Below are 27,642 nucleotides of genomic sequence, written 5' to 3'. Positions count from 1 at the left end.
TTAACTTTGCAGTATCTTACCGACCAGTCAACTGTCGTATTCACCCTCCGATTTTGCAGTATAATAACGACGTTTCCTTATGTCCAGTAATATATTGCTTCCTTTGCACGCTATAAACAAGAAGCTGTCGCTAGTAGTAAGGTATCCCTTCAAAATTCACAGGTGTGTCCGTTTTCTTTTATGCCATTTACCAGCACAGGGTTCTCTCTCAGCGATAAGTATCCTTGTACACGTATATGCATTTTCTTCCTTTCCGCAGCGTGTGTAATTTTCCTTTATCGGTGTTTTCTGCGTGTGCATGTTTTCGCAGCATTTGATGTTTCATATCGGGACCTCGTAAAAGGGAGTGCTTATCACAGTTGTGGCCTGTACGTGGCTCACCTGAAGGATAAGACATAATTAATGAAGTTAGGTGTATGATTTTGTGCAGTGCGATCATAAATTTATCTAGCTAGCTATCCACCCGTCTGTTGGCATGCCCGTTTTATCGTTGAAGTAACAATGACTTGCATTGCATCGCCTTATTGTTGGAAGCAAAATATACAGCTATATATAGACATAATTACATCTACATTTCAACCATAATTAAGACATTTGTAATTGAGAGTAGGGACATATCCAGGTTCCCGTTGGTGATAAGCATGGATCTAAGCTCTCTTCAGCTTGATATTTTGGCGGAAGTGCTCTCTGAGAGAGGTTCAAGAGGATGACGTTCGAGGAAATGCGTCGAGAAAAATTAAATAAGAAATCCGACACAAACATTAGTAGAATGGAAATTAAGTTTTGATTTCTTATCGATCATTTTTTAGAGTACAAGTAACCTATAAATGAACTCATGACTCTAGCACCCATCTATGAATTAAACTTATTGTGAGTTGCGGTAGAAAAAATCCTCACCGCCACGCGCTACCAAACTTTCTTTACCTTTCACCTCACCAACCTTCACCTCCGCCATCCTCAGTTTTTCCTTGTCACACCTAGCTGCATGCTTTCTTATATATGTACTTATTTCGGAAGTTGTTATATTAGCCGACAATTATTAGAGATGAGAAACCTGTCCTGTTTCTTTCTTAGTAGGCCTATTATTGTGTGTTGTATTGTCGTGTTTTACTGTGACCGCGCGGAGGAAGGGTAGAGGGGGAGGCTGGGTAGGTGGGAAGGTGGGTAGGGGGGTAGGGGGGTAGGCACAGTAGTAGGGCAAAGTTGGCTAGTTTTACGTGTCATATGTTCAATGGTCCGTTGCCTTCTATTGTTTTCTTAAGTATTCTGAACTGAAATTTTGTTTGTTATGGGAATATTTCATAATAGTATTTCTTCAGACAGTCCATATGCGGTAAAGTTGAATGACATTACGAGCGTGACGGCGAATATTTTCATGTTTTTCAGACACCGGTTACATGCAAGGAAATTTTTTATTACACCGCATCAAGGGATTCAGGCAAAGTAATCAAACGTCAGTGTTAAAATAGTTTATGCGTGTATTTTTATAGTAATATTCCAAAGAGTATAGATGCTCTTTTGAAGTCAGGTCGTGAGCAACGTTGCCAGATTGTCGTACTCTGCCTCCTATGTTTGTCGATTTCCGCCCCAAAACTGCTTTCATCACCCAAATAACTGCCTTCATATATGGTTATCGTTGAAATAGTTAAATATTGGTGTTTCTTGACAATAGCTATGGCTCAGAAACCGGTAAATACGCGACTCTGAGTACGATAATCTGGCAGTGATGGTCGTGACGTGTACTGTTGTGGCTCAGTGCTGCCAGATTGTCGTACTCAGCCGATTATATTTCCCGACTTCCTACCCTAATCTGTCTTCTGGGCTCCAATAACGCAACCAATTTATATTTATCGTTAAAAGAGTTTGATTCTGATGTTTCTTGGCGATAGTTAGGCGTCAGAAACCGGTAAATACAATGCTCTGAGTACGATAATCTGGCAGCGGTGGCTCCTCAGTGGCCGCCTCGCACCAGCTGGAGATGGAGCTGTGGTGGGGCCTCACGCTCCTTTTATCCCTCATAGCCGCGGGCCGCTGCCAAAAGCCCCACAAACGATTCGAATACAAGTACAGCTTCAAGGGACCCTACCTGGCACAGAAGGACAACCAGGTTCCCTTCTGGCACTACAGCGGGAGTGAGTATAGGTGGTCTTGGGGTCGTCTGCTAACATATGTTGACCGCCCACTGCCTCTTATTTACCTCATAACCGCCGCCTCTTTCCCCTCCAGGCTCTATGTCATCGTCTTCCTCATGGTTTTCTGTATGTGTGGCGTGTGAGTGCATTGGGTGGCGTGTCCTCCTGTCAGAGCAATGCACGTGTTAACCGGGCTGTCATTTCCCCGGTGTGCGTGTGTGTGTGTGTGTGTCAGGTGGCAGTGTAGAGGCGTGCAGTAACGAGGAGAAAGTAATGTTAATAATAAAACAAATAACAATAGATATACCTCTCCACTCGTAATTGATCTCCCTTTTGGCCACTCTACTTTTGTCTATTATGGGATCGGTGAGTAGTGGGCTCCTTTTTTTTTCTTTTTTTTTCGCTGCACTTTTTGTTGCCCTTGAGCCATCTCCTTTGCTGTAAAAAAATTAAATGTATTATCAATATAATTTTGAATTCTCCTCTTAATTATGTGAAACCCTTCTATTTATAGTTCCTAACATTTGATTTGCCTTATTTCCCCTCTCTTTTTGTGTGACCATGATATAGCTAATATTCAAATCCTGTATTTTTATTTCTAATATGCACTTATCTACATTGAACTCCCATCTTCCATCTATTAGCCCAAATATTTAACTTGTCTAATTGTCTCTCCATCACCCCAACATCATACCTGTAACATTTTGGTTATTTAGGTGTCATCAGTAAATTTTGCAAGTTCATAGAATATATCTAAATCAGTAAGGATAAGCAATGGTCCCAAGACTAACCTGAGACCCCCTTTTGAGAGATGCAAGCCATCCAATTTCCTGCAGCCTTCATGGGGAAAAGCATAACACAGGAAAGGACGGCACCGCTAGCCATCACTGTCGTGAGGGATGCTAATTCCTGAAGAACATGTGAAAAAAAAAAATTCCAACACTCTGCCCAGAATATACGAGGGGGTCTGAGGGAAAGGAATCGTGTATCAACATGTCTATGCTTGAAGAGTTAGAGATTTAGTTATATACAAAAATTGAAGCCATATGACATAATATTGTGAGTTTACAGTAAAGTGTTATCAGTTACAGTTTCCTCTTCATCTTGGGATGCTTTATAATCTATATTTTTTAAGCACTGATGCCTCATTCCCTTAATTCTTTAGGTTTATGTGGGATGCCTTGGCAGAAACATCTGCTTGCTTTGTATACTACTCTCTTACAAAAATCAATCCCCCACTCCCACTGCTGGTTTCCTTATTGTTTGACTTTTACTCAATAACAAACTCAATATTTTGCTTTCTGGTCACACCTTCAAACCACCTTAGCATGATCCACCTCGTGTACTCCACCACTCCATTGAGCAGCATGAGGGGAAAATGTCATCGATGATATATTAAGAAGTACATATTTAAGGATGATATTGTGTTAAATATAAACTACGTTTACAACAAAAAAGAGTGCAAAATAATTTTGAATGGTGAAGAAATGGAGGAGGTAATGAGTTTAAGTACCTTGGATCAGTTATGTGTAAGCATGGTGGTATGGAGGGAGTGATAAGAGAAAGAGCATTGCAAGGAAGAAGGGTGGTAGGGTCTTTGGGACGAATCATGAATGGCAGAAGTGTGAACATTGAGGTAAAGAGGGATTTGAGAAATGCAATAATAGTACCAACCCTCACATATGCAAGTGAAACGTGGGCCTGGAATGAAAGTCAGAGGTCTAGAGTGCAGGCAGTGGAAATGAGTTATTTGAGGAGTGCTTGTGGTGTGAGTAGAATGGGTGGAATGAGTAATGAAAGTGTGTACGAGCATTTTGGAATGTGTCACAGGGGTGAAGGGAAGAAGTGTGGAGTGGTGGAAGAAGTGAAGGGTTAAGATTCGTTTTAGGTCCGTGCCAGTATCTCATTACCTACCAACATCAGTATCTCTTCATATATCTTTTCTACAAACCTTCAACAGTCATGGAAACGCTTTGAAAATCCAATTCAAGGACATTTTTTTACTCTTGAAAATAGGGGATAATGTTTACGAAAGCGCGTCGCCTCCTGTGGCGAGGGTGCAGCAGTGTTGAAATACCTCCTTGCTGAAATAAGTCACATATACATGTGGCGGGGGTCGAGGGGGGCGCTGGTTGGAGTAGTTTAAATATGTTCCCCGACCCTAAACCCTCTGCGAGCTATTTTACGGCTGCGGCGGCTGCAGCGTCGTCGTGGCCGCCGCCAGAGGAGGCGACACGCTTCCGTAAACATTATCCCCTATTTTCAAGAGTAAAAAAAAGTCCTTGAATTGGATTTTCAAAGCGTTTCCATGACTGTTGAAGGTTTGTAGAAAAGATATATGAAGAGATACTGATGTTTCATAAAGTAGATTATCAGATACTGGCTCAGACCTAATACAAATCTTTACTGAAGTGAAGCGACAGACTTTAAAGTGGTTTGGCCACATGGAGCGAATGGAGGAGAGTAAGATGACCAGAAGGGTGTATGTGAGATAGAGGAGGGAATGCTAAGGGCGACCTTCAGTGAAATGGAGGGATAGGGTGCAAGAGTATGTTAGGGAGAGGGGGGAAAGATCTTTGAGAAACTTTGAACAGGCAAGGAGGGAGTGTTTGGATAGAGAGAGTTAGAAGCTCTTCTGCCGTGGCCATCCCCTGGTGGGAGCTCCTAGGAGCAGGTGTCGATGAAATAATGATGATGATACAACACCTAAAAGATCACTTTGTTATTAATTTTAGGTCTGAATTAAAATAGCAAATGCAAAATTACACAACTTTGAAAAGCAAATTCTGGTGTATTTGTACATATTACATCTACATTATGCCCCTCAGTTACAGGAAAGGGAAAGCAATTAATGGATGTGAACTTTTTTATTTCAACTTATTAAATGCCAGTAAAGTTGGTGCCTTATGACCATGGCTGGGCAGCAGCACCTCTGCATACCCTAAACAGCCAATCTTGCTTCAATGAATAATAGTCATTGAAGGCCCTTCTCAGACACATGATCTTATACCATATAACATGACGTATCTTCCCCACAGATGCCATAGCCAGTGAGGAGAGTGTTCGCATCACGCCATCTCTTCGGAGCCAGAAGGGGCAGATATGGACCAAAAACCCAACCAGTTTCGAGTGGTGGGAGGTGGATTTTGTCTTCCGCGTGACAGGCAGAGGTAGAATTGGAGCAGATGGTTTGGTAAGTCCAACACCCTCAGACACCATCTAGTGGAAGTCCAGTAATTATGATCATACCTATTAATTTACAAAATGATTTGAAGATTAAGGTGCATACTGTACAGTAAATATTCTCTTCACCAGGCCCTGTGGTTCACTGACAAGCCTGGGGTTGAGGGTCCTGTGTTTGGTAGCTCAGACAAGTGGAATGGCCTCGGAGTCTTCTTTGACTCCTTTGATAATGACAACAAGAGGAACAATCCTTATGTGATGGCCATGGTGAATGATGGCACAAAGGTTTATGACCATGAACAGTAAGTATTGATCCTTGCTTCAATTATTAATGCCATTACTTGTGTTTATATTTAAGGGATGTATAGCTTAGTAGAGAATTTAAATCTTTGTCTTATATATATATATATATATATATATATATATATATATATATATATATATATATATATATATATATATATATATATATATATATATATATATATCGTTCATGTTAAGGACATTACGATGACAAAGCAGCTTTGTTTCAGAGTTTAGTTCAAATATTTATTTTTTCCTGTTTTCTTTTCCATTGTCATCCCAGCCTAGAATTATCATATTTTAGTACTTTCACCACTCTACACAACTCTTCACACAAGAGGGTTTTTTTCCGTGCGGTAGTATGGCCGCACGGCTGGGTGTCTTAAGAGGCATGTCTTCACACAAGCGTTTTTTCCCACGCAGTTCGTCTGCAGCAGTCCACAGAATAGTAGTCAGTTTGTTACCGTTTGCTCAAGTTACAGGAGGTAAAGAAAAGAGTGATGTATGTGAATATAATGAACAGGGTGTTAAAATGGAAGAGTGTGTAAATGGTGAATCCCCCCCAATAAACAGCTCTAGGCTCCTTCAAGGAGCATTCTACACATAATATTCTGACCTGAAAGTTGAAGAAAAGTTTTTCAATTATTTTTGCATGTCATCTACATTTGAAGAACTGAGCAAAATGAACCTCTGCCACAGAACCGCTCGGGGAAAACACCCCATGTGAAGGGCTCCATAGACTTCTAGAGTACTTTAAACCGTTTGGTGATGTGCGGATTGGCAGTGCACACGGCTGGTAAATCGTTGCTGTGCAGCCAATGTGTGAAGGGCCTCATTGAACTTCATTGATTTCTAAACCACGCAGGAAAAAATCTCTCGTGTGAAGCAGGCCTTAGCTTCCAAGGAATTATATATCTATTTAGTGAAAGTTTCCCATACTATGAAAAGTCATTAGGATGAGGTTGTGTCCTCTATGAGCCTTCTCCGTTCTCTCCCACAGTGATGGCCTCAGCCAGCAGCTTGGGGGTTGTCTTCGAGATTTCAGGAACAAGCCTTTCCCAGTCAGGGCAAAGCTGGAGTATTACCACAACATTCTGACAGTGAGTATCTTGTGTAACAGCTCTTCAGAATTCATTAATTGTTTTGATGATAAGTTTCTTTAAGCAACTATTGTTGTTTCTTTACCACTTAATTACCACTCAGTTTTTTTGATTTAGTAGGATTTTAGTTTAAAATGAATCTATTGCAATATGAAGACATTAAAGTACATGTTATGAAGGCCTTAGTGCCATAGCACTAAAGAACTCCTCCCCATGACTTTTAATGGCTGCCACAGCTCAAGACCCAGCTCATAGAGCATGATTATATTAAAATGAAAGAAGAGCATGATGAAGACCCACAAGGAACAGAGCCCAGTGCAATTCACGACTCCTTAAGTGACCATGATCCAGGCACTGCTCAGCCATATAGTTATGGAGAAACACCTGCATCCTTAGCAGAGACTGGAAATCCCTTAGATATTGAGGCACCAAGTGATGATGGTTTCACCAGAGAAGCCCTAGATACAGGGTACATGTTGGTGGAGACCATTCATGATGTTGCTGAAGAGGAGCTATCTGCTGGCTGGGGCTGGTTAGGGGCCAGCAGTAACACTGAGGAATTTGGTGCAGCCACCACTGCCTCCACCTTGACCCACACCACTTCCAAACCTGAGAAGAGGCGAAGAAAGAAGCAGAGGAAGAGGAGGGGAAAGAAGAAGAAAAGGGTGTTCAAGACTTCTCCTGGGGTAGGGGGGCATGTTGAGTGCACCCATGTTGGTGTCAAACTAAACAATGCTCCATTATAATAGTAACGGAATGCTTACTGCTACATTTATGAGAGTGGAGTGTTTACCTTCCCTTCCCATGTACCTGGCATTGGTAGCTGATTGGTAGGAAATATTTGCTTTAAGAATTTAAAACCATTTAATTGAAATTTAATTTATATTACTCATGAAAGTCTTGTGTCTGTACGACGGCTGTCAAATTTTTCCTATTTCTACACGTGCTATTGTTTTGCTCAGTAAGAATGCAATCTCTTCCTTGCATTTGCCATTAGGCCTGGCAACTAAAGATTGTTCTTATTATTTGAGTAAAGTTAGTGTATTAGGGAACCAAGTGGGTGATGACTGATTATTTTTACTGACACCTGTTGCTGCCCTTTATAAGATAACATGAATGACAATGTTTGTGTCCTCTCCCTGACATGTTTATTCCAAAATGCATCAGGCATTAATAATCATTATATCTGATATTCTACATTGTATTGTGATGTGTGATATCTGTTTGCTAATCTGAGGATATTGGGCTGTTTTCTAATGCAGTACTACTTGTCCATGTAAAATTTGTTTCAGATTTTTGGTTTACTATATGCACCTTTAAATTTTTGTTCCACTCTTAAATTTTTCAGTGAACACTATAATTGTTAATACATTAGTTATGAATTAATGCTGTAATACCTTACTGCTGTTTTGCAGCTGATGATCCACAGCGGCATGACTAACAACGATAAGGACTATGAGATCTGTATGCGAGCAGAAAATGTACATCTACCTCCCTCTGGTCACTTTGGAGTGTCCGCAGCCACTGGAGGACTGGCTGATGACCATGACGTAAGTCATCTTTAAAGAGTTTCTAATGTGGTCTGGAAAAGTCATTTAGCATTAAACTGTGTTCCTCAAACTGTATTAGACATTCACATAGCATATGTTTCTCTTTTAGTATAATACTATACAATTTATGCACCCATTTGGTACTTTTATTCTTTACTTTAACAATTTTCCTCTTTTGTATCTTGCCAGGTGCTCAAGTTCCTGGTGTCCTCATTACGTTCCCAAGAAGAAATGGCTCTCTTGCAAGTCAACCAGGAAGAGGAGGAGAAGTTCCAGCAGGAGTTCCAGGAATATCAGGAGAAAACCAAAAAGGCACGAGACGAGTAAGTCCCTGAGAATAGGGGAAGGAGAGTTTTGGTGGGAAGCTTACATTGCCATGCCAGATGTTGTACCAAGGTTACTTAATGAAGGGAGCTCACCTGTTGTTTTCCCAGACCAAAGGAGGCTCTTTTAGGGCTGATAAGATGTGAATGGCATGTTACCTATATTTTACCTCGTTTTTACTTATAAATTACTTTTTTTTTTTTTTTTTTTTTTTTTTTTTTTTTTTTACTACGGCCCTGTATTTTATCTTATTAATTTCCTCTTTTTTAAATACTTATAATTAATCATGTTTTTTCTTATTAATTTCCTCTTTTAAATACTAAAAATTTACCTTATGTTTTTTCTTATTAATTTCCTCTTTTTTAATCACTAACTTTAATAATTTGACTATTATTTATCTCATATCATTGTTACCCATATATCCTTAAACAGGTAGGATAGGGGTTAAAGGTTACTGTTTTTGTTGCATTATGTAAATTTATAACTTCTTAGGAAGATTCACTAATGCTTCTTGTTGTGCTCCTTAACTAAAATCATATTCCATCATCATGATTAGTTTTTAATTGAAAATTATTGAATAGCTCATATTGACAGTAACAGTCTCTGACCAAAGTACGGCTAGTTGATAATTTGGGCATATCTCAACAACAGCTGGCTCTTATGGTACTTAATAATTGATATCAACAACAGTGGTTATAACAAGGCCAACTGATGAGGAGGGTATACCATGAAACTTTTTAGTAAGAGAAATGCATATTTACAGCATATAAAGTAATTACTAGATGCCTAGCATGGTGCCAATAATTTTCCTTCAAGAGCAAATGGCAAAACTAGATAGGTTAATGTATACTCTAGATTCTATAAGAGAGAGAGTTCATGATTGAATTTATTTTCAGGTACATTGCACTAAATCCTGATGCAGAGAAGAAAGAAGAGGAATATGAATCATGGGAACAACGGGAACTACGACAAATCTTTGTGGGACAGAGCCAGGTATGGGTTGTGGTGTTTCATGGGCATTATAACTATCATGGGCAGCAACTTTAAGTCATGGGTGAATGACTAGTTTTCATAAACCATATTTACAATTATTTTCCCCATAACAAGTATAGATAAGTATCAGGGATGTCTGTAATTTTCAGATTCATGAGGTCATAAGACAGCTTCATATGAAGATGGATGAAATCATTGGTCGACAAGAACGGACCCTTGGCCTGGTGTCAGCTGTCCACTCAGGGATGGGTAAGTTGGACTTGAATATCATACCAATTTTTCATTAAAGTCATTCACTTCCGTATATCCTTCCCCTGTGATTTTTATTTTACTTCTTTTATGAGGCAAATGATATTAAAACAAAACATTATTGCAGGGGGACAGGTAGCACCAGTAGGGCAGGTGCCACCCGCACAACCTGTGGGTGGACTGCCAGGAGACACCATCCGCCGACATGAAGTTGATTCCATTCTGAACAACCAACGTGACATCGTCCAGACTGCTCGAGACATCAAGTAAGGTTCCTTGAAATGAAACATGGCATCGAGTTGAATTTGGTGAGAAAAGGAAAGTGAGCTAGATAAGAGGAGAATACGGTGTGTCAAGAAAATTATTGAAAGTAGTGAAGATAAAAGTCGCCTACTTTTGGCTTGAGTTGGAGTCGGTAGAAATATCTCTGACTCTGACTCCTTTATGTAATCAATTCACGTATAAAGTACTTGGCTGCACTGCTAGGCCAGTGTTTGCCACTTTTTTATGTACTTTATAATGCCCATGAAAAGTATGTAGATGAGTATGTACTGCTTCTATATGAACTTTTCAACACTTCTTTTTATGTTCTTTTTGCATACAAAAGTGTGTTAGGAAGTGCGTCGAAAATTACCTAGAAGAGCACTTACTTTTTTATGTAGTTTAAACTCCCTTTTTTGCATAGTTTTTCCCAAAAAGTACTTAAAAAGTAGGCAAAAAATGTATGCACTTTTTAATTATGTACTTTTTTATGCAAAAAATATGTTGAAAAGTCTGTAAAGAAGTAAGAAAGGTGTGTACTTTTTTACCTACTTTACAATGCAGGGGTCGAGTTTTTTTTTTTTTTTTTTTTTCCTCTAACTCCTCCCCCCTGGGTATGAGTGTTACGTAACAGCAGAGAGTTGATTGAGTTATTGAACTGGTTAAATGAAGTACTCTTGAGATGATTTGATCATGTGATTAGAATTCATGAGGATGACTGTGAAGAATGTGTTATAGATATAGACATAGATAATTATGGTAGGAAGAGTTTCTCCCATTAACTTTTGGTTTTATTCATATCAGGACCTTCGTCACAGAGATCCATCAGAAGAGCAACCAACTACTGGGTAACAGCCAGAAGCCACAGGGGTCTGTACAACCAGTGGGCTATGACTTGCATGTCACCCTTAATGAGATGAAGGAAGGTCTCAACATCGTTAAGGTAAGTCATTATTTGCTCTGAAAACAAGTGGTCTCCTACTCTGTTTGCAATGAAGATAATGGATCCTCATAAATACAACTGTCTCTGCAAGCTACTATTAGCTTGTCTAGCATTGCTGCAACATAGTAATATTTATCATCGACAGACATAACTATTTAGCACCCAATTTTGTGTTTATTTATAGAGTTTTCATTGCTTGTCTTCTGTGTGTGTTGTATTTCTTATGCTATTAGTTGCATTTTTTTGTATTTTTCCAAGATTAGTTACTCATCAAAATTGGAATTGGAGGGAATTATTAAGAAAAACAGTGTTGTTAGTCTGACAATTTGATTGTCAGCAGTAATAATTTACATTATGTGCTCTTAGAACATACCAGGCATCAAAAGTTTTCAACTTTTCAATACTTTGTATTGCAGAGAGACTTGGGAACAGCCAACCAGAGACTGTCTGGAGGGCTAGGCGGGGGCGCGGGATGTCCATCTGTCAGCTGTGTGTCAACAACCATATTTATCACCTTCATGGTTCTACAGATTGTGTTACTTATTGGCTACATCATGTACAGGTAAGTCTTTTCATTGAACTGCATCATGAAAAAAAGGCTTTAGTTAATTGCATTACAAAGTCCGTCATATTTAAATGTCAGTGTAGCTGCATAATATTGTTCCTAAAAGGGTGCATGATTAAGATTTACTTTCTCATGTAATTGATATTTTATTTTTAACTTCATTATTTACTTCAGGTAAAACATTTTATCAAGGTTTAAATCCCAGGTCATGCAATGAAATGTACAAAAACTTAAGGGGGGTTACATTTTACGTGCTGGCGCACAAACACACCATACTTCTTTTTTTTTTTATTATTATTATTTTTTTTTTTTTTTCATTCTTGTTCAATAAAATTCTGAAGAGCAGGGCTTTCATCTGAAACTTGGTTGAAATCGATATCTTCCTTTGAAGTGGAGTTATTGTTGACAAACTTAAGATGCAGTTTTCTCAGTTTTTAAAAAATGACGCTTGAGCCCCTTTGGTCCTGGGGCCCTCATATATATATATATATATATATATATATATATATATATATATATATATATATATATATATATATATATATATATATATATATATATATATATATATATATATATATATATATATATATATATATATATATATATATATATATATATATATATATATATATATATATATATATATATATATATATATATATATATTAAATTTATTTATTTACGCATTCATATATTATGCACTAATATTTTATTTATATTTATTTTTTGTTCCAGAGATAGTAAGGAGGCCCAGGCTAAGAAGTTCTACTGAGCTCTGGTGGCTTGTGAAGCTCTGAGAGTTTGATATCTCAGGAGCACAAAAGATTTCTTCCAAAATATTTTTAGATGGCTAATCATTTTGTAGAGTATTTTAAAGTTTTATGGTGGAAATGATTTTTAGGCATTTATTTTTTTATTGCCAGGGGAGTTGGTATATTGTGTTACTGTAACTAAAAAGTATTGTGAGATCTGAATCTATGAGATTGTTGTCAGTGTGATCCAGCTCCTCAAATAACATAGCTCATTAATAATGATCTTTTTTTATATAATTTGTATAAAAGCATTGAAGCAAGGACTCGCCAAATTTATTGCACTTTATCTTGTGACTTTTAACAGTTGCTGTGAAATGATAATTTATCACATTTAAAATTGTTCTCTAATTGTATGAAGTCATGTTCATTTGCATTTTTTGTTATCCCTAAAAATATAGGTTATGTTGAGTTGTCACCAGTTCACCTCATTCATGTTCTATCAGTTTATAAGATCTGATGAACTTGTACTTTCTTGACCCTTAACCACTTCTACAAATATGTGCCTAAGACAACTTTACATTCATCACTTCATAACATTAATGATGAAAGCTGGCTAGCCAGTATTATTTGTTCATAAAGCTTCCATTAAAAATAGGGGAATGATTTACTTCTGTGCATCAGTCTTGTAATTATTATCATCACCATTTCTGTTTTCATATGATGTGACATCTCACATGCTGGGAAGGGGACAGGTTAATTAAGTGTAGAAAAGTATTATAATCTTCAAAAGTTGTATAAGCTTCCAATCCAACCTGAATTTGTTTCACCATGTGAAGCAAATAGTACAACTTTACAAATGTTGACTAAGCTTTCCTCATTGATTGGTGAAGTGAGATGGTTTTAACAGCATCAAGCATCATCAACATGAGCATCTCATTCACTTCCATTTTGAAGTGTGGTTAAGTAAACATCTTGTGGTACATTAATGGAATGCTTATTTTAGTATATAATTTCCTTCATTGTCGAAGGTGTTATTTTTGTTGTTTAAGCTCAATAACAGTTTGATATTTTTCATTGTTTACAGTTTGATGTTTTTGCTTTGTTTAAAATAGCATGGTTGAGGTATCTTTTGGGTTCATTGAACAAGTATAATTTGTTGCCGAGTAGGGAAGGGGTTAATAAGAATCATTAAATAATCTGACCATCATTGAAGATCAGTTGCACACATGAAAGTCTTAAGGTCTTACCTACTTCCTTACTTCCATTTGTTGTAACTGCAGAATTAATTACAAACTTTGTTTTAGATGCTTCTGGCTACTCAGATGTTACTTCCATTGTTTCTCATTTACAAATATGTTTTCATATCAGCAGTGGATTGATGTATTTTAAGGTTTATTAAATTATTGAGATATTTTCTACTGATTCTACTGTTTTAGTTTCATCTATAACAATAATTAACAAATCTTTAATAGTTATCTTAATCATCAGCTTGTTTCCCATCTAATGGTAAAGGGTTCAAACCACAGCAATCAGAAATCACATTGAGGAGAAAAAGGCATCTATCAACAGCTTAGATACCCTGTCTCCTTTGGGAACTTCCCTTGAGGGGGTAGTCATGGCAGAAAAGTCCAGTTCTTCCTGTTTACAAATGCCAATTTTCAAATTTTTTATCGCCTCTCCATGTGATGCATTCCTTGTCCGTTTATCTCCTCATCATTGGTATCTTTACCACCTGCCCTCTTAGCTGAGTCTCTTAACTCTCTTTGAAATCACCATTTTGCACTCTCAAAATGTCTGTCAAAACACCTTCCCTGGCATATTTAACAATTCTACTGCCATAACTGTTGCACTTACCCATATTTACCTTCCCTTTGTATAGGGTAAAAATTATAGTTTTCATTCTATCCCATGGCACTAGCATGCATATTATAAACAACCATTCCATTTTTGACCCTCATATCTCAGCATTTCACTAGTTAAATATCTGCACCAAAGAGTTTTGCCCACACTCAGCCTCTCTACAGCTTTCCTAACCTTTCTCTTCTCTGTCTACATCACCTGTCTATGGACAAATACTGGCTTTCCCAAGGGTGTCACAATTGGTCTTTCTTTCCGGTCATTCATTAGCTGCTCAAATTATCTTCTTCATCTGCCCCTAGCTGCTTCACTTCCTTTAACAGGTATGTCTTTACTATCCTTTACCTTCCCAATTCATATCCTGACCGTTTAATTGAAACTGAGTGAGTTTCTTACTAGCAAGGAAAATATTAGCAAAACATGAAAAGTTGGTGTATGTTAGTTAAGAATCCCATTAGTCTTTCATGAAACATTGAGGAGAAAAAAAAAAGCTGTGCCACAACTTAACATTGCATTTCATAAATATACATAAAGCCAACATCAAATATACATATTCATATAAAGCAACATTTATATCTTTTCAGCTAACAAGAATCTCTATCAGTATACAATAGTAACACATGAAATTTTGCATTAATACAATAAGCTTGTAAAAGCATACACATACAAATGCACACTACTAGGAAAACACCATAATGATTATCAATTAAACATTATCTTTGGTTTCTTCATATTCAAACCTACTGTCAAAGCTTTCCTCAGATTCACTTAGTAAGACAATATTATCTATCTTCACACCTATGTTATCCCACTAATTTCTTAAATACTTCTAAACAAGCTGTGAATAATTCTAGAGATATTGTGTCACCTTGCCTAATGCCATTCTTCATTGGAGTTTTCTCAATTTGTTGAGTTTAATGGTTACTATAATATCTAATCCAACACTTTGTGTTGTTCTTCTGAGTGCCTACATTGCATGGCACACCTGTACTCATTACTCACCTCATCCCATCTTGTTGGCTCAGAAGGCCGCTGTTTTGCACTCATATTGCATGCCAAAACTACCTCAGCGTATCATGTTTCACCCCAACTGATGCTTCCAGCACTTTCTTTCGTGGCACACCTATGCTCATTCTCATTGCTTACTTGATCATGCTCTTCTCACAAACCACTACCTTATTCCTATCAACATTCTACCCGATCTTTCCTCTCTTGCATCTTCAAATATATTCCACTACTTTCTACACACTGAGTCAACCATATAGTATGGTTTGGACATAGCTGTTCGTATTATTTTTACATAATAATTCTATATTGTATGTTTTCTTGTATTTTTATGAAAACTGGCAATGCTGTAGTAATGGTAACTATGCTGATGAACACATGTTTATTGACTGTGGGATTAGCATCAGGGAGCACTCACTTTATAGCTGCTTGAAGGAGTGTCCCGGGGTTAGCTGTTGGGAGAGTTACCACAAGAGTATGTGTAGTTGGATCCCAGGTTGCCACTCCCTTGCGCTGGTTCACAGGGCGAGGTAGTGTTAGGTGTAGGTAATAGTTAGGGGAGGTCAAGTTCAAGGTGGTGGTTGTAACCTCCAAAGTGACCTCAATCAGCAGCTCCCCAGGTAACCCAATTCGAACCACCACGTCCTCCTCACCTGCCTGTCCCATGCTGATCTGAAACATTTGCATCATTTATCAGGAAAACAAATTTGATTATATTTGTTGATGGCTTTGTAAGAACCATTAACAGCATTTAGTACATACAGGCAGATACACGCTGCTTGGAGTAACTCGTTCCCGGAAGGTCACTTCATAATGTGGCTCAGGACGAGGGTCATCAACCACATCTTGATCAACTTTCCCCATCCATGCGTCTGAATACAAGATTTTTTACAATTTTTATAATATTTTTGCACTAGTAGATAATGAAATTATAATGAGTAAAACTCAAGGTTTGGAAGCCCCAGGGTATGTAGCCATGCCCTACCTGGCATGGAGGAAGCCTTGAGTGTGTCATTTACAGGTTGCATGGAGCATCCACTCTGCCCTGCTTTATGGATATTGGACCCCAGGTCAGCAGGAGTAATGCCTGTGGAATATCACTTGTAAGTATTGATTAATTAGTTGTCTACATTGTTGTATAATTAAATAATTTGAAGAAGGATTTTACTCCTTGAATAATCTCAAATTGGGTTTATCATTTACTTTTTTGGGGTTTGTAGTCATTGTCATCACTGTCCTCGGCTTGTGGGGGGTGGAGGAGGGTAGCCAGGGCCTGCACGTCCAGCTCATTCATGGTCATGCCTGCCGCCCCTCGGGACACATCACACAGATCTGAACATTCATAAAGTGTCATGATAGTAATTTTGCTGCTATATCATGCTGAAAAGAAAATTCTTAGCTTGAGTGGATAGCTTTTTCCTTTCTACACTTAAACCACTCCTAGTTTGGTAAAAGAAAATGTACAATGTTTTCGTATACTGACTGTGGTGAAGGTCTTTTTTTTGTGGCTGAGGGTCGTAATAATCGCCAGTGATGAAGAGGTGACCCACCTCCGGAGCAGGCGGCAGCGTCCCTGTCACCATGGTAACCAGAGGTGCCAGGTCGGAGGCACTCAAAGTTAAGTTCATGGGGACCCTTCACCAAACAGAATGCATTAGTCTAACGTTTTCAATAAAGTAAAAAAAATAAAGAAAGACAGGTGACCTACAGCTATACCAGGTAACATCATAGTAGTGCCATAGCTACGTGGAACACGCGGGGTCTGTGACCGCCCCCACACCACCTGAGAAAGTTGGACCCCCCCATTATACCATTATAAAACTTTGAGTAAAAGTGGCCATGCCATTTATATCTTCAGAAAGAAGCAAAGCCAGAAAACGTACGTCCAAATCTGACATGAGCAGCGTTCCTCTGTGCCAATGCATGGCAGCTCGATCTGTCAACGTTGATTTTAACAGCACAACGGAACAGCGATGACTGCTCTGAATACGAATAATACGTAATAGGATCTCGTAAGCTAGGCATGATGAAATATATCTGGGGTTGCGTCATACCGGAGGCTGTGCCTGAGCAAAGGTTTCCCGCTTTTATCTGTGCAACATTGTGCAAACATCTTACCGACATGCATTGAAACATTACAGAAAGTGTACACATCAGTGAGATCGTTGATTTACAACATATAAATACATGTTATACCCGGTTTTATCCACAAACATACATTTCTGAGTGTTACACGAGAACATTTGACGTGCCGTGAGGAGCCACAAACAGTGGAGGCAGCGAGCATGGCGGACGCGGCCGGGGGTCAGCTCTCCAAGAAGTGAGTGTTGGCACGGTGTTGGGGCTCCATTGTTTCGCAGGGCGGTGGTCACGGGGCGTGTGTGGACAGGGGAATGCTTCTTGGGGCGCCACTTCGGGCTCCGTGGCCTGGCTCACGTGGACCAGCATGGGGTGACGGCCCGGCCACACGTGCAGGGCGGTGCAGCGGCCCCAGATGTGTCCCCGGGGGTGTAGCTCCCTTTGGTGTGCCCCCGGGACTGAACTTGTCCCGGGATTGTATATGTGTTCGAGATAGAAATTAAGACCTACAGCTGAATAAGACTGGCGAAAATAAAATGGCATTGGTGTCAGCACTTCGGCGGGTGGGTTGTCACTTCCCCCCCAGCACAGGTGACGGGGCGGCAGGGGCGGAGTGCTCCTATTCGATTACATTCCAATACCGTATTAGGGTGTATTCGTGTTTGAATAGTTGTTGATAGAAATCAGAGTATTCTCATATGTATTCGAATACAAGGGAAAAGTATTCGTACTCTGCAAATAATTCGACAAATACTTAAAAAAAATATAAATAAGTCATTGTTCCTTACAACTCCAGCCTCCTGGACGGATGTGTAATCATTTTGTATTGTATGGGTTGATGAGTAGGGATGTACTGATACCAAAATTTTGACTGATACCGATACCCCAATATTTGACCAATACCTGTGCATTAATTTTTTTTATACAACAATTCCACCAACTAAAAGGCAATATCAAATGTTAAGAAAAAAAAAACGGTTAAGATTCATTTTAGGTCCGTGCCAGTATCTCATAATCTACTTTATGAAACATCAGTATCTCTTCATATATCTTTTCCACAAACCTTCAACAGTCATGGAAACGCTTTGAAAATCCAATTCAAGGACTTTTTTTTTACTCTTGAAAATAGGGGATAATGTTTCTGAAAGCGTCGCCTCCTCTGGTGCTGGCATGGCGCTGCAGCAGGGTGCTCGAAATACCTCCTCGCTGAAATAAGTCATATATACATGTGGGGGGTCCAGGGGCTACGCCCCTGGTTAGAAGGGGGTCGAGGCGCAGCTCCCCTCAAGTAAATCGTAAAGTTCGGTTGGAGTAGTTTAAAAATGCACCCCGACCCTAAGCCCTCTCGAGCTATTTTATGGCTGCTGGCGGCTGCAGCGTCACCAGCCAGCACCAGAGGAGGCGGCTCGTAAACATTATCCCTATTTTCAAGAGTAAAAGTCCTTGAATTGGATTTTCAAAGCGTTTCCATGACTGTTGAAGGTTTGTTGAAAAGATATATGAAGAGATACTGATGTTTCATAAAGTAGATTATGAGATACTGGCACGGACCTAATATGAATCTTTACCAAAAAAAACTACTCGCTTTTCCACCATGGAAGGGAAGAAAAAAAAAGTAACCAGTGGTGGCCTGAAGAAAGGTGTCCATAGATCCGTAGCCAGACGTGCTAACCACTGCACCACGGAAGTGCATATTAACCCTGTACAGCACGGTGAGGCATGGTTAACCCAAGTGTTAACACCCACCCCCATGAGTTTCGAAAAGGGGCGAGGGAGGAGGCGCCTTGTGAGGTCTAGTTGACTCAGCAAGGTTAGCTTTACCTTAATTGCCGTACATTTAGGCAGCCCTGGCAGTGTGCCCCGTTGCGGGGCGACCGTCTGACTGACTGAGGCAGGCAAATGAGGCGAGTGAAGGGGTTCCGCCAATCCCACGCCAAAGCTACTAAACCTGTATTGTACGCGTCTGCGGTACCAAAGGTTATACTGTATACCAAGTATTATATATTTGTATTCAAAGTAATATGAATCTTATTGTTTAAAGTGATGAAAATTAAATCACAGGAAATTCCAAACTACATAGTATCATGATACTGGATAATTACACTTTTCTAATATTTTTTCAACAAATTAGAAAATCCAATTTCTGTTGAACAAAATTATTTGCAACGAGTGACATGCGACGTTCAAAACTCCTTCAAGTATCGGTAGTATCGGCAGAAAATCAGCCGATACCGATACTGATATTCTTAAAATGTGCCGATACCACTGATACCGATACATCAGTACATCCCTATTGATGAGCTCATTTTACCATTCCATAACTTTCGAACAGTGCTATGCCCGGTTACATCGAGAAAGTATTTTTTCAGTGAAAAGTATTCATGAATGTATATGTGAATACTCTGAAGAAGTATTCATATTTGTATTCAAGCTAAAGCCATTTCAGTGTATTCAAGTTTACATTTGTATTCAAATACACAACTCTTGTATTTACTCCATCCCTGTTGGCAAGCCATTGACAGTGTGGGAGGAAAGAACAGGGATTGTATAGTAGCCTAAGTCGTCTCTATCAGAGACACAGAATATTTATTTCTGGGTAAAAGATGGTGCCTTTTTACTTATGACATTTCTTGTAATCAGAAAACAACTGTGAAAGCACCTGAGTGAATTTATTGCAGAAATTGCATTGTGTTGTGTCAGTTAGGATGATTAAAACACTGGTTCTTGATCATTTGGCCTTATTGACCGAGATAGGTTGTCACAACCTTAGGTCTATTTATTTATTTATTTATTTATTTTTTACGTGTACACCTATAGCGCCGGTAGGCTTTTCTTGAGGGACCTAGATGGTAGTCGGTCCCAACCTGTCATGGTGCCTCTCGGAACTCCATCTTGATTCACTTGGATGGTTTCCTCTAGAGTCCGGGTTGATGGGTGGTCTTCAGGACGGTATATTATAAAAGAAACCAGCCTTCATGTAACCTTTCACCATAATTGATAGTAACCTTTTGCCCATGAGCTGTCTTTATTATTAATAAAAATATTAACCCTTATACCGCATGATAAAATTAGTGGGTGGTGTTAAGTTCCATACATAAAAAATGAGTAACTAATGTTAGCAGGCGTTCCCTTGCTTACCTTAGTGTTCAGTCAAACTATTTTAACAAACACTGGGACAAATATAATTATATATCATTTGAAAGCTTAGAAGTTGCTTTTTGCTATGCTATAATCATAAATGAACAAATGGAACTTACACAGCTATGCATGAAAAAAATAACCTCCAGTTTCACCTCACACTCGTCATCTGACATCATCCTCGTAGCACACTCCACTCTTATCTAGGTCAATATATAAGAAGAAAAAAAACAATTCTCACGTGTATATATATATATATATATATATATATATATATATATATATATCTATATATATATATATATATATATATATGTATCTTTTCTAGAAATTGGTAAAAAATTATAAAATACAGCACACATCGTGATTGTGTGCTGGGACGTGATTGGCCAAGCATCCAGCATGTGGAAAACAAGGGGCCAATGACAGGGCTTGATGTATGTCGCATAGCCTCAAGCATAAACAAACTGTGTGTCATAAAATGAGTGCGATATTTGAAGAGCGCCACGATCGTGGTGTGACAGAGGCTAACATAAAAGCCATGATTAAGCCTGACGGAGTATGAGGGTTAATGGCAAAGGTGGGGGCATACTCCATCACATTATGCATTGAACCTATGGTGGATAAGATTCCAGCACCCTGGAACACAGGGTAAGTGTAACATCCAACTTAACGCACTTTACCATCCATAGAGACCTATTTATTGACCAGACTGAATGGGAGGGTGAACAGCTGTGCATTGCCTGGCCGGGCCAGGATTGACCCAGCCCTGCAAATTTGTGTCTAGCTATGCCAACCTATGTATGGAGGCACACTGAAGTTATAAGCTATTGCTAAACTTGCTCTAGCATTTTTGTAGGCATTTTCCAGTGACATATCTTCCATGGATAGCAATTATATTTCCAATAAAAATAATTATGGACTCTTTGAGGTTCTCATAATGCTAGATGTGAGCTTAACAATATGAAGGATTCTGGGTGGCAAAATATTATAATGAAGTAACAAATATTTGTTTAAAGTAATTTACTATTGTGACTTTAGTGAGAAATGAAAGAAGTATTTTTATTGGAGACTAGTCTGAGCAAAATTGTCATGGTCAGTTGAATGTTAGTTATATTTCTCTATTCATTTGTTCTTCATAACTAAAGATTTTTTTATTCCCCTCCTGTTAAAAGGTAAATTTGGGGGCATACACTATAGCTCCACTTGTCCTGGGTGCTCATCTTGCACCTGCGATGGGTGAGAACCCATTACCTTCATGGTTTTAAGTTACTTTATTTTAAGTTATCATGGAAAGCATTATATTTATGCTGTTAGCATCTGCAGTAGAAGTCATGAGGCATTGAAGGGTTTTCATTGTTGTAGATACATACTTGTGGTTTGTTTGTTAGGGCAAAATAACAGCTGCTTGTTTATTGAAATGTAATTCCTCTGCTAGTAATTGAGTCAAGTATGCAGTATGTTCTAGGTGAAAGAGTTGTGTGGGGATGAGTGTGCGGCTTCTCCATGGTGTGTGGAGGGCAGCTGCCCCAGTGTGTGGCAAGGTGTTGGCGAGTGATGGATGGCTGTGTCCCAGCACTGCCAGATCCTTCACACACTCCTACTCCAGGAGCAGGTTAGTGAAACATGAAAAGCAGCAAAACCTGTCCATTACCCTCTTAAAAATCAATTGGCTGGTGTAGCACATTAAATATCATGCCCCATGTCATTAGTACTGGCATGTTTCTATAAACATTTGAAACTGAAGAGAAGGTATTTCAGAAATACTAAATGTTGTAAGCCACCTCAGACTTTGCTGTTTTGGCATTACCTCATTAGAGAACTGCATGAATATATTTAAATTATTTAGGCATGGTATCCTGTCATATTTGCTGTATATGAAAGGTATTCGGTATTCAAATTATTTTTTCCTCATTCGGCTCAGGTGGGCCACTGAGGCTTGAGGGACACTCATATGTTTTGATTTGCCTTGGACATATTAAGATTTTGCTGCACATGTTTCACTTACATGCTTAATTCTCTAGACTCTAGAGTACTGCTTATTGTTTTACTTTTCTAATGAATACATAGAGATTGGTCTCTACTTTATATTGTTCTTTTTTTAATTATCCAGGAAAGTTTGAGGACCACTAGCATTAAAATGCCATGATTCACTCTGAAAATTCATATAATAACAATTAATGGTTCGTGTGTGTTTGCAGTGAGCTGAAAAGAAGGCAAAAGGCAGAGAAGAAGGCACAGGAGAAAGTTGAAAAAGAAGCAGCTCAAGCAGCCAAATCCAGCCAGGCATCTGCTAAACCCAAGGTGGGTCAAGGACAGCAAGGAGTCAGTGTACTTCTGCTCTCGATGAGGTGTGCAGTGATAAATGTTTCTTGGTGTCATGGAAGATGTTTCAGTAAATGCTGAAATTCAATCTAAAAAATATGTTTCAGTACAGCTGTTCCCTGACATTTGGGGGTTCAGCAATCACAGATGTGCAGATTAATTTATCAACGGGTAACTTGGAAATTTCGCAGGGTAGCTACTCCACAAATGTGACATCTGCATTTTTGCATGGTGTTTTGTGCTTATTTGACGATAGTGATGTTGTCTATTGCTTTAAGGTACTGAAAATGGATGTTAGGATCTCAGGGAGGTCATGTGACATTAGATGGTTTGGAGGGGGCATTATTGTTTCAGAGTTATTGAGTCATAGGAAAAATTATATGATATAAAATGTTTGTGGTCATTGGACCACAAACATGGGATAATTGGAACAGTTGTTGTTCAAACTTAATGTCTAAATACTGGATACGTCGCTACATTCAGTCAGTTGGTGCATTTCTGTGTTACACTATTTGTTTACATAATTTGTATGATTCATGCAGTATTATCTTAGTAGTCTATACAGTTTGAAAATTGTTTTCCATGTCATATATTAACATTGCTATTGGTTGGTTTATAGATAAATGAGGAAGAGACGAGCCCCAATGAATACCTCAAGCTGAGGACTCAGTATGTACAGCAGCAGAAGGATGCTGGCAAGAATGTCTACCCTCACAAATTCCATGTTAGCACCTCTCTCACGAGCTTCCTGGACACCTACAAAGACCTGACCCAGGAGCAGCAGGGCCAGGAGGAAGTTACTGTGGCTGGGAGGGTTCATGCCATCCGAGAGAGCAGCCAGAAGTTGCGGTTTTATGACCTCAGAGGGGAAGGTGTTAAGTTGCAGGTATGATGAATGCTTGCATTTTGTTACTTTTGCTTTGTGTTTGGGAATGGGAATTTTCTTAGAAGGAAAGATGGGAGGACCTTTAGTTGGTTATTGATTTGTAAGGATTGTTTATGGGCCCCATTTCTCACAGAGGCATTGTGCATATTTGTAGGCTCTATGATCATTCTGGTGAGTGTATTAAACACATAGTTGAAGGGATACTCAGTCCCTAACCTCACCTATATGTATCAGTGGAGCTGTGACCACTTTAGTTTTGGACAGCATTGAGGTTAGAAAATTTATTCAGGTCAAAACAGACTAGTCATTGGTCATTTTTTTTCATAGTTGCTGCCCAGGCTGTGATTCAAACCCAAACCTGCAGATTCTTAGCTAGGGGTGCTAACTACAATACCATGAAGGCATGAGGAAGTAGGAACGGGATGAAAGTAGAAAGGGAAAGTGTATGTTGAGGAGGAGGAAGTAAGTAATGAGGAACATGAAGGGGAAGAGGGTGTTGGTAGTTATCCAAATTGAGATAACTCCATAGCTGAGGTCAAAGGTAGAGTCAGGTTAGTGAAACAAAAAACCTGGGGATTGACTTTTTAATGGGGTGGTCCCTGTATCCCCCATATGAATGAGAGTAATTTCATTATTACCCATGATAAGCTTTTGAGAAAGTGAGGTAATTAACCAGTCAGTTCCTCAAGACCCCCCATTAAGAGTGTGGGCAATGGAAGGAAGGGTTCACTGTACCTGTGACACTCCCAGACCATTTATGGCTTAACATGTGGTTAGCCTCCAAACCCCTCAGCACAGGTCTTGCCTTAGGAAAAGGGGGATGTTATATCTGTTGTACATATTCTCATCCATTGAAAATGAATGTCCTAAGTAGGGTTGTAAAATTCCTTGAAATTTTGAACTGGGAAACTTTCCATGGTAGTTTTGGGAGGTTGAGGAAGTTTACGAGTTTATTGCATTCTTTTCCTGAGGAAGGTTAGGAGTTTATTGGAGACATGTTTTCTGATCCACTGCCACAGTTTGTTTCTCAGCTTTGTGGACTGAATCCTGCACTTGGGGACTAATGTTTGATGTCACTCACTGATGCTTTCAAGCTATTTTTTGATGATACGTTGGTATGATATGATACGTTGGTTGGTTGTGCCTCACATAAACACCCATGGATTTTATATCAAGATAAGGACATACTCATTATGTGGTTTGATTATTCATACATGTATTTTTTTACTCTTACAAACGTAATGTCATCGAGTGAGTCATATAGTAAAATGACAAGGTAGACAAAATTATGCTAAAAAACACAAAAATGAATTGTCAGCAACCATGCGAGTGAGAAGAGTGGCGGCAAACTGCACCCCATACCAAGCCTTTTTTTTTTTCCCCCCCCATCGTAGGAAACAGCTCAAGGGCAAAGAAAAGGAAACGGTAATAAGAAAAAGCCTGCTACTCACTGCTCCTATAAAAGAGTTAAGAGGACTGGCTGAAAGAGAGGTCAATTTTGGGAGGAGAGGTGTCCTGATACCCTCCTCTTAAAAGAGTTCAAGTCATAGGCATTTGGAAATACAGATGAAGGAAGATTGTTCCATTTACCAGTGTGAGGGATGAAAGAGTGAAGATGCTGGTTAACTCGTGCATAGGGGATTTGGACAGTAAAGGGATGAGCTTGAGTAAAAAGTTGTGTACAGCGAGGCCGTGGGAGGTGGGGAGGCATGCATTTAGCAAGTTCAGAAGAGCAGTGTGAAAATATAGATAAAAGATAGAGAGGTAACATGGCAGCGAAATTTAAGAGGTAGAAGACTATCAGTAAGAGGAGGAGAGCTGATGAGATGAAGAGCCTTAGACTCCACTCTGTCCAAGAGTATAGGGCAGTAGTTTGAGGGATGGAACGGTCACCCTTCTTCAAAGACACGGTGGGCATGTCCTGGAGTGAAGGGATTAAAAATGTCTTGCTCTATCCCACCTATCACATTGATATTTGAATATTTCTCATTCCTATAAATGCTGTTTCTTCATTGCCTGTTGCACTGACTTGGCACTACAGTAATTATTGAGGGTCTTTTCTTAACACTTTATTTTGATATGGTGAGTTAATTACTTTTGGGTAGAATAATAAAAATATGTAGAATTATCCTTATATATATATTCTTTGTCTAATTACAGGTAATGGCTAACTTAAAATTCTATGAGAATGAGGCAGCCTTCATTGAAGATTGTGACAGAATACGACGTGGAGATATTCTAGGTATCAAGGGTATTGCCCTGAGGACCAAGACTGGAGAATTGTCCATCCGTCCCTCCAAGCTGCAGGTGCTGGCTCCTTGCCTCCATATGTTGCCCCACCTTCATTTTGGTGTCAAGGATCAAGAAACCAGGTACCGCCAGCGATATCTTGACCTCATCATCAACTCGGACGTTCGCAAGAAGTTCTTAGTGAGGGCCAATATTGTGTCTTACCTTCGTAAGTTTTTTGATGACTTAGGGTTTCTGGAAGTTGAGACTCCAATGATGAGCATGATTGCTGGAGGAGCCACTGCCAAGCCTTTTGTGACCCATCACAATGAACTAGACCAAGACCTTTTCCTAAGAGTAGCTCCTGAGCTCTACCTCAAGATGCTTATTGTAGGTGGTATTGACAGGGTATATGAAATTGGAAAGCAGTTCAGGAATGAAGGCATTGACCTGACTCACAATCCAGAGTTTACCACACTAGAGTTCTACATGGCCTATGCAGACTATAATGATCTTATAGAGATCACTGAAAAATTACTATCCGGATTGGTGTATCATATATTTGGCACATATAAAGTGAAACTGCACCCTCAGGGCCCAGAAGGTGAGGAGTGGGAGATTGATTTCAAGCCTCCTTACAAGAGACTGCATATGTTCCCAGAGCTAGAGAAAGTCCTTGACACCAAACTGCCACCACCTGATCAGCTCAACTCAGAGGATGCTCGCAAAATCTTAAGTGACCTTTGTGAAAAGCATGAGATTGAGTGCCCACCTCCTCGGACATCTGCTCGTCTTCTGGACAAGCTTGTTGGTGACTTCCTTGAGGAGCAGTGCATTAACCCAACTTTCATTATGGACCATCCACAGGTCATGAGTCCCCTTGCTAAGTACCACCGTTCCATCAAAGGTCTTACCGAGAGATTTGAAGTCTTTGTGGCAAAGAAAGAGATAGTTAATGCCTACACAGAGTTGAATGATCCCCTAGACCAGAGAGCCAGATTCACGCAGCAAGCTCAAGACAAAGCAGCTGGGGATGATGAGGCACAGATGATAGATGAAAACTTCTGCACAGCTCTGGAGTATGGCCTTCCTCCAACTGGAGGATTTGGTTTGGGTATTGACAGATTAAGTATGTTCCTCACAGATTCATACAACATAAAGGAAGTACTATTCTTCCCAGCCATGAGGCCAGAACAACAGAAAAAGACCTCCGAAGAAGATAGCAACAAGGAAAATCAGCCTGTCTCATAGTATTTACTTGAATATTTTCCTGCAAAAGTGAAGTTCATTGAAAGTATCTCAGGTGATTGGAAAATTTCTAACAGACCTTTGCCACTAAATCATTGGTCAAAATTTGTGGTGTGTAAACATTAACCTTTCTGATTTTATGCTTGGGGTAGTTTCTCATGTAATCAATTTGTAATTTTTTACATACCAGATTCACTGTTTCTGCTGTCTGCACTTGCTATCCAAAGTTATTTATTTAAAGTTATGTAGATCATCATAAATTTTATTCATACCTTTAGTATTTAATAAGTAGTTAGGAAATATATTCAAATATTTGGCTTTCAGTAATGTATGATAAATGTGATGGAAACAGTAGTGTAGGACATATTTAAACTGTCAGTTTTCATAATCAATGGGAAAACATTAGACCTGAAACAATACCCAGACCAATTTTACACCTACACTGTACCTGATTAAGCATTTCTGTTATCTGATATCACATCAAATCTCATAAGTAGCATCATTCATCAGCTATTTG

At 39.1% G+C, this 27,642-nt stretch overlaps 3 protein-coding genes across 7 annotated transcripts; 2 read left to right on the top strand and 1 right to left on the bottom strand.

Moving 5' to 3' along the window:
- Positions 1 to 1,941: 1,941 nt before the first annotated feature.
- Positions 1,942 to 13,780, top strand: LOC127002193 (protein ERGIC-53-like). 2 transcript variants are annotated; one of them, XM_050867894.1, is made up of 13 exons: positions 1,942 to 2,132; positions 5,171 to 5,325; positions 5,448 to 5,617; positions 6,619 to 6,718; positions 6,955 to 7,404; positions 8,134 to 8,268; positions 8,458 to 8,591; positions 9,489 to 9,585; positions 9,735 to 9,834; positions 9,962 to 10,100; positions 10,900 to 11,038; positions 11,455 to 11,600; positions 12,342 to 13,780. In XM_050867894.1, the coding sequence occupies exons 1-13, from the start codon at positions 1,979 to 1,981 to the stop codon at positions 12,376 to 12,378; spliced, it is 1,956 nt and encodes a 651-aa protein (XP_050723851.1). In that variant the 5' UTR covers positions 1,942 to 1,978; the 3' UTR covers positions 12,379 to 13,780. The 2 variants fall into 2 exon arrangements, with proteins under 2 accessions (XP_050723851.1, XP_050723841.1); XM_050867884.1 differs by lacking the exon at positions 6,955 to 7,404 and having other exon boundaries at positions 1,943 to 2,132.
- A 929-nt stretch (positions 13,781 to 14,709) lies between these two features.
- LOC127002202 (dynein axonemal assembly factor 6-like) lies at positions 14,710 to 17,196 on the bottom strand. Its single transcript, XM_050867906.1, has 6 exons — positions 17,104 to 17,196; positions 16,704 to 16,855; positions 16,424 to 16,552; positions 16,206 to 16,307; positions 15,983 to 16,092; positions 14,710 to 15,892 (listed from the first exon to the last, which is right to left on the bottom strand). The coding sequence occupies exons 2-6, from the start codon at positions 16,846 to 16,848 to the stop codon at positions 15,635 to 15,637; spliced, it is 744 nt and encodes a 247-aa protein (XP_050723863.1). The 5' UTR covers positions 16,849 to 16,855; positions 17,104 to 17,196; the 3' UTR covers positions 14,710 to 15,634.
- A 157-nt stretch (positions 17,197 to 17,353) lies between these two features.
- Positions 17,354 to 27,378, top strand: LOC127002164 (lysine--tRNA ligase-like). Of its 4 annotated transcripts, none has more exons than XM_050867835.1 (5): positions 17,400 to 17,540; positions 21,896 to 22,052; positions 22,639 to 22,741; positions 23,382 to 23,648; positions 25,809 to 27,378. In XM_050867835.1, the coding sequence occupies exons 2-5, from the start codon at positions 21,925 to 21,927 to the stop codon at positions 27,126 to 27,128; spliced, it is 1,818 nt and encodes a 605-aa protein (XP_050723792.1). In that variant the 5' UTR covers positions 17,400 to 17,540; positions 21,896 to 21,924; the 3' UTR covers positions 27,129 to 27,378. The 4 variants fall into 4 exon arrangements, with proteins under 4 accessions (XP_050723812.1, XP_050723792.1, XP_050723782.1 ...); XM_050867825.1 differs by having other exon boundaries at positions 17,410 to 17,540; positions 21,906 to 22,052; XM_050867845.1 differs by lacking the exon at positions 17,400 to 17,540 and adding an exon at positions 21,613 to 21,676 and having other exon boundaries at positions 21,906 to 22,052.
- The last annotated feature ends 264 nt before the right edge of the window (positions 27,379 to 27,642 follow it).

The sequence above is a fragment of the Eriocheir sinensis genome, chromosome 2 (genome assembly GCF_024679095.1).
Source record: "Eriocheir sinensis breed Jianghai 21 chromosome 2, ASM2467909v1, whole genome shotgun sequence".
Lineage (NCBI taxonomy): Eukaryota > Metazoa > Arthropoda > Malacostraca > Decapoda > Varunidae > Eriocheir > Eriocheir sinensis.
Note: the sequence above shows the minus strand (reverse complement) of the source record. Positions and strands in the feature narration are given on the sequence as shown.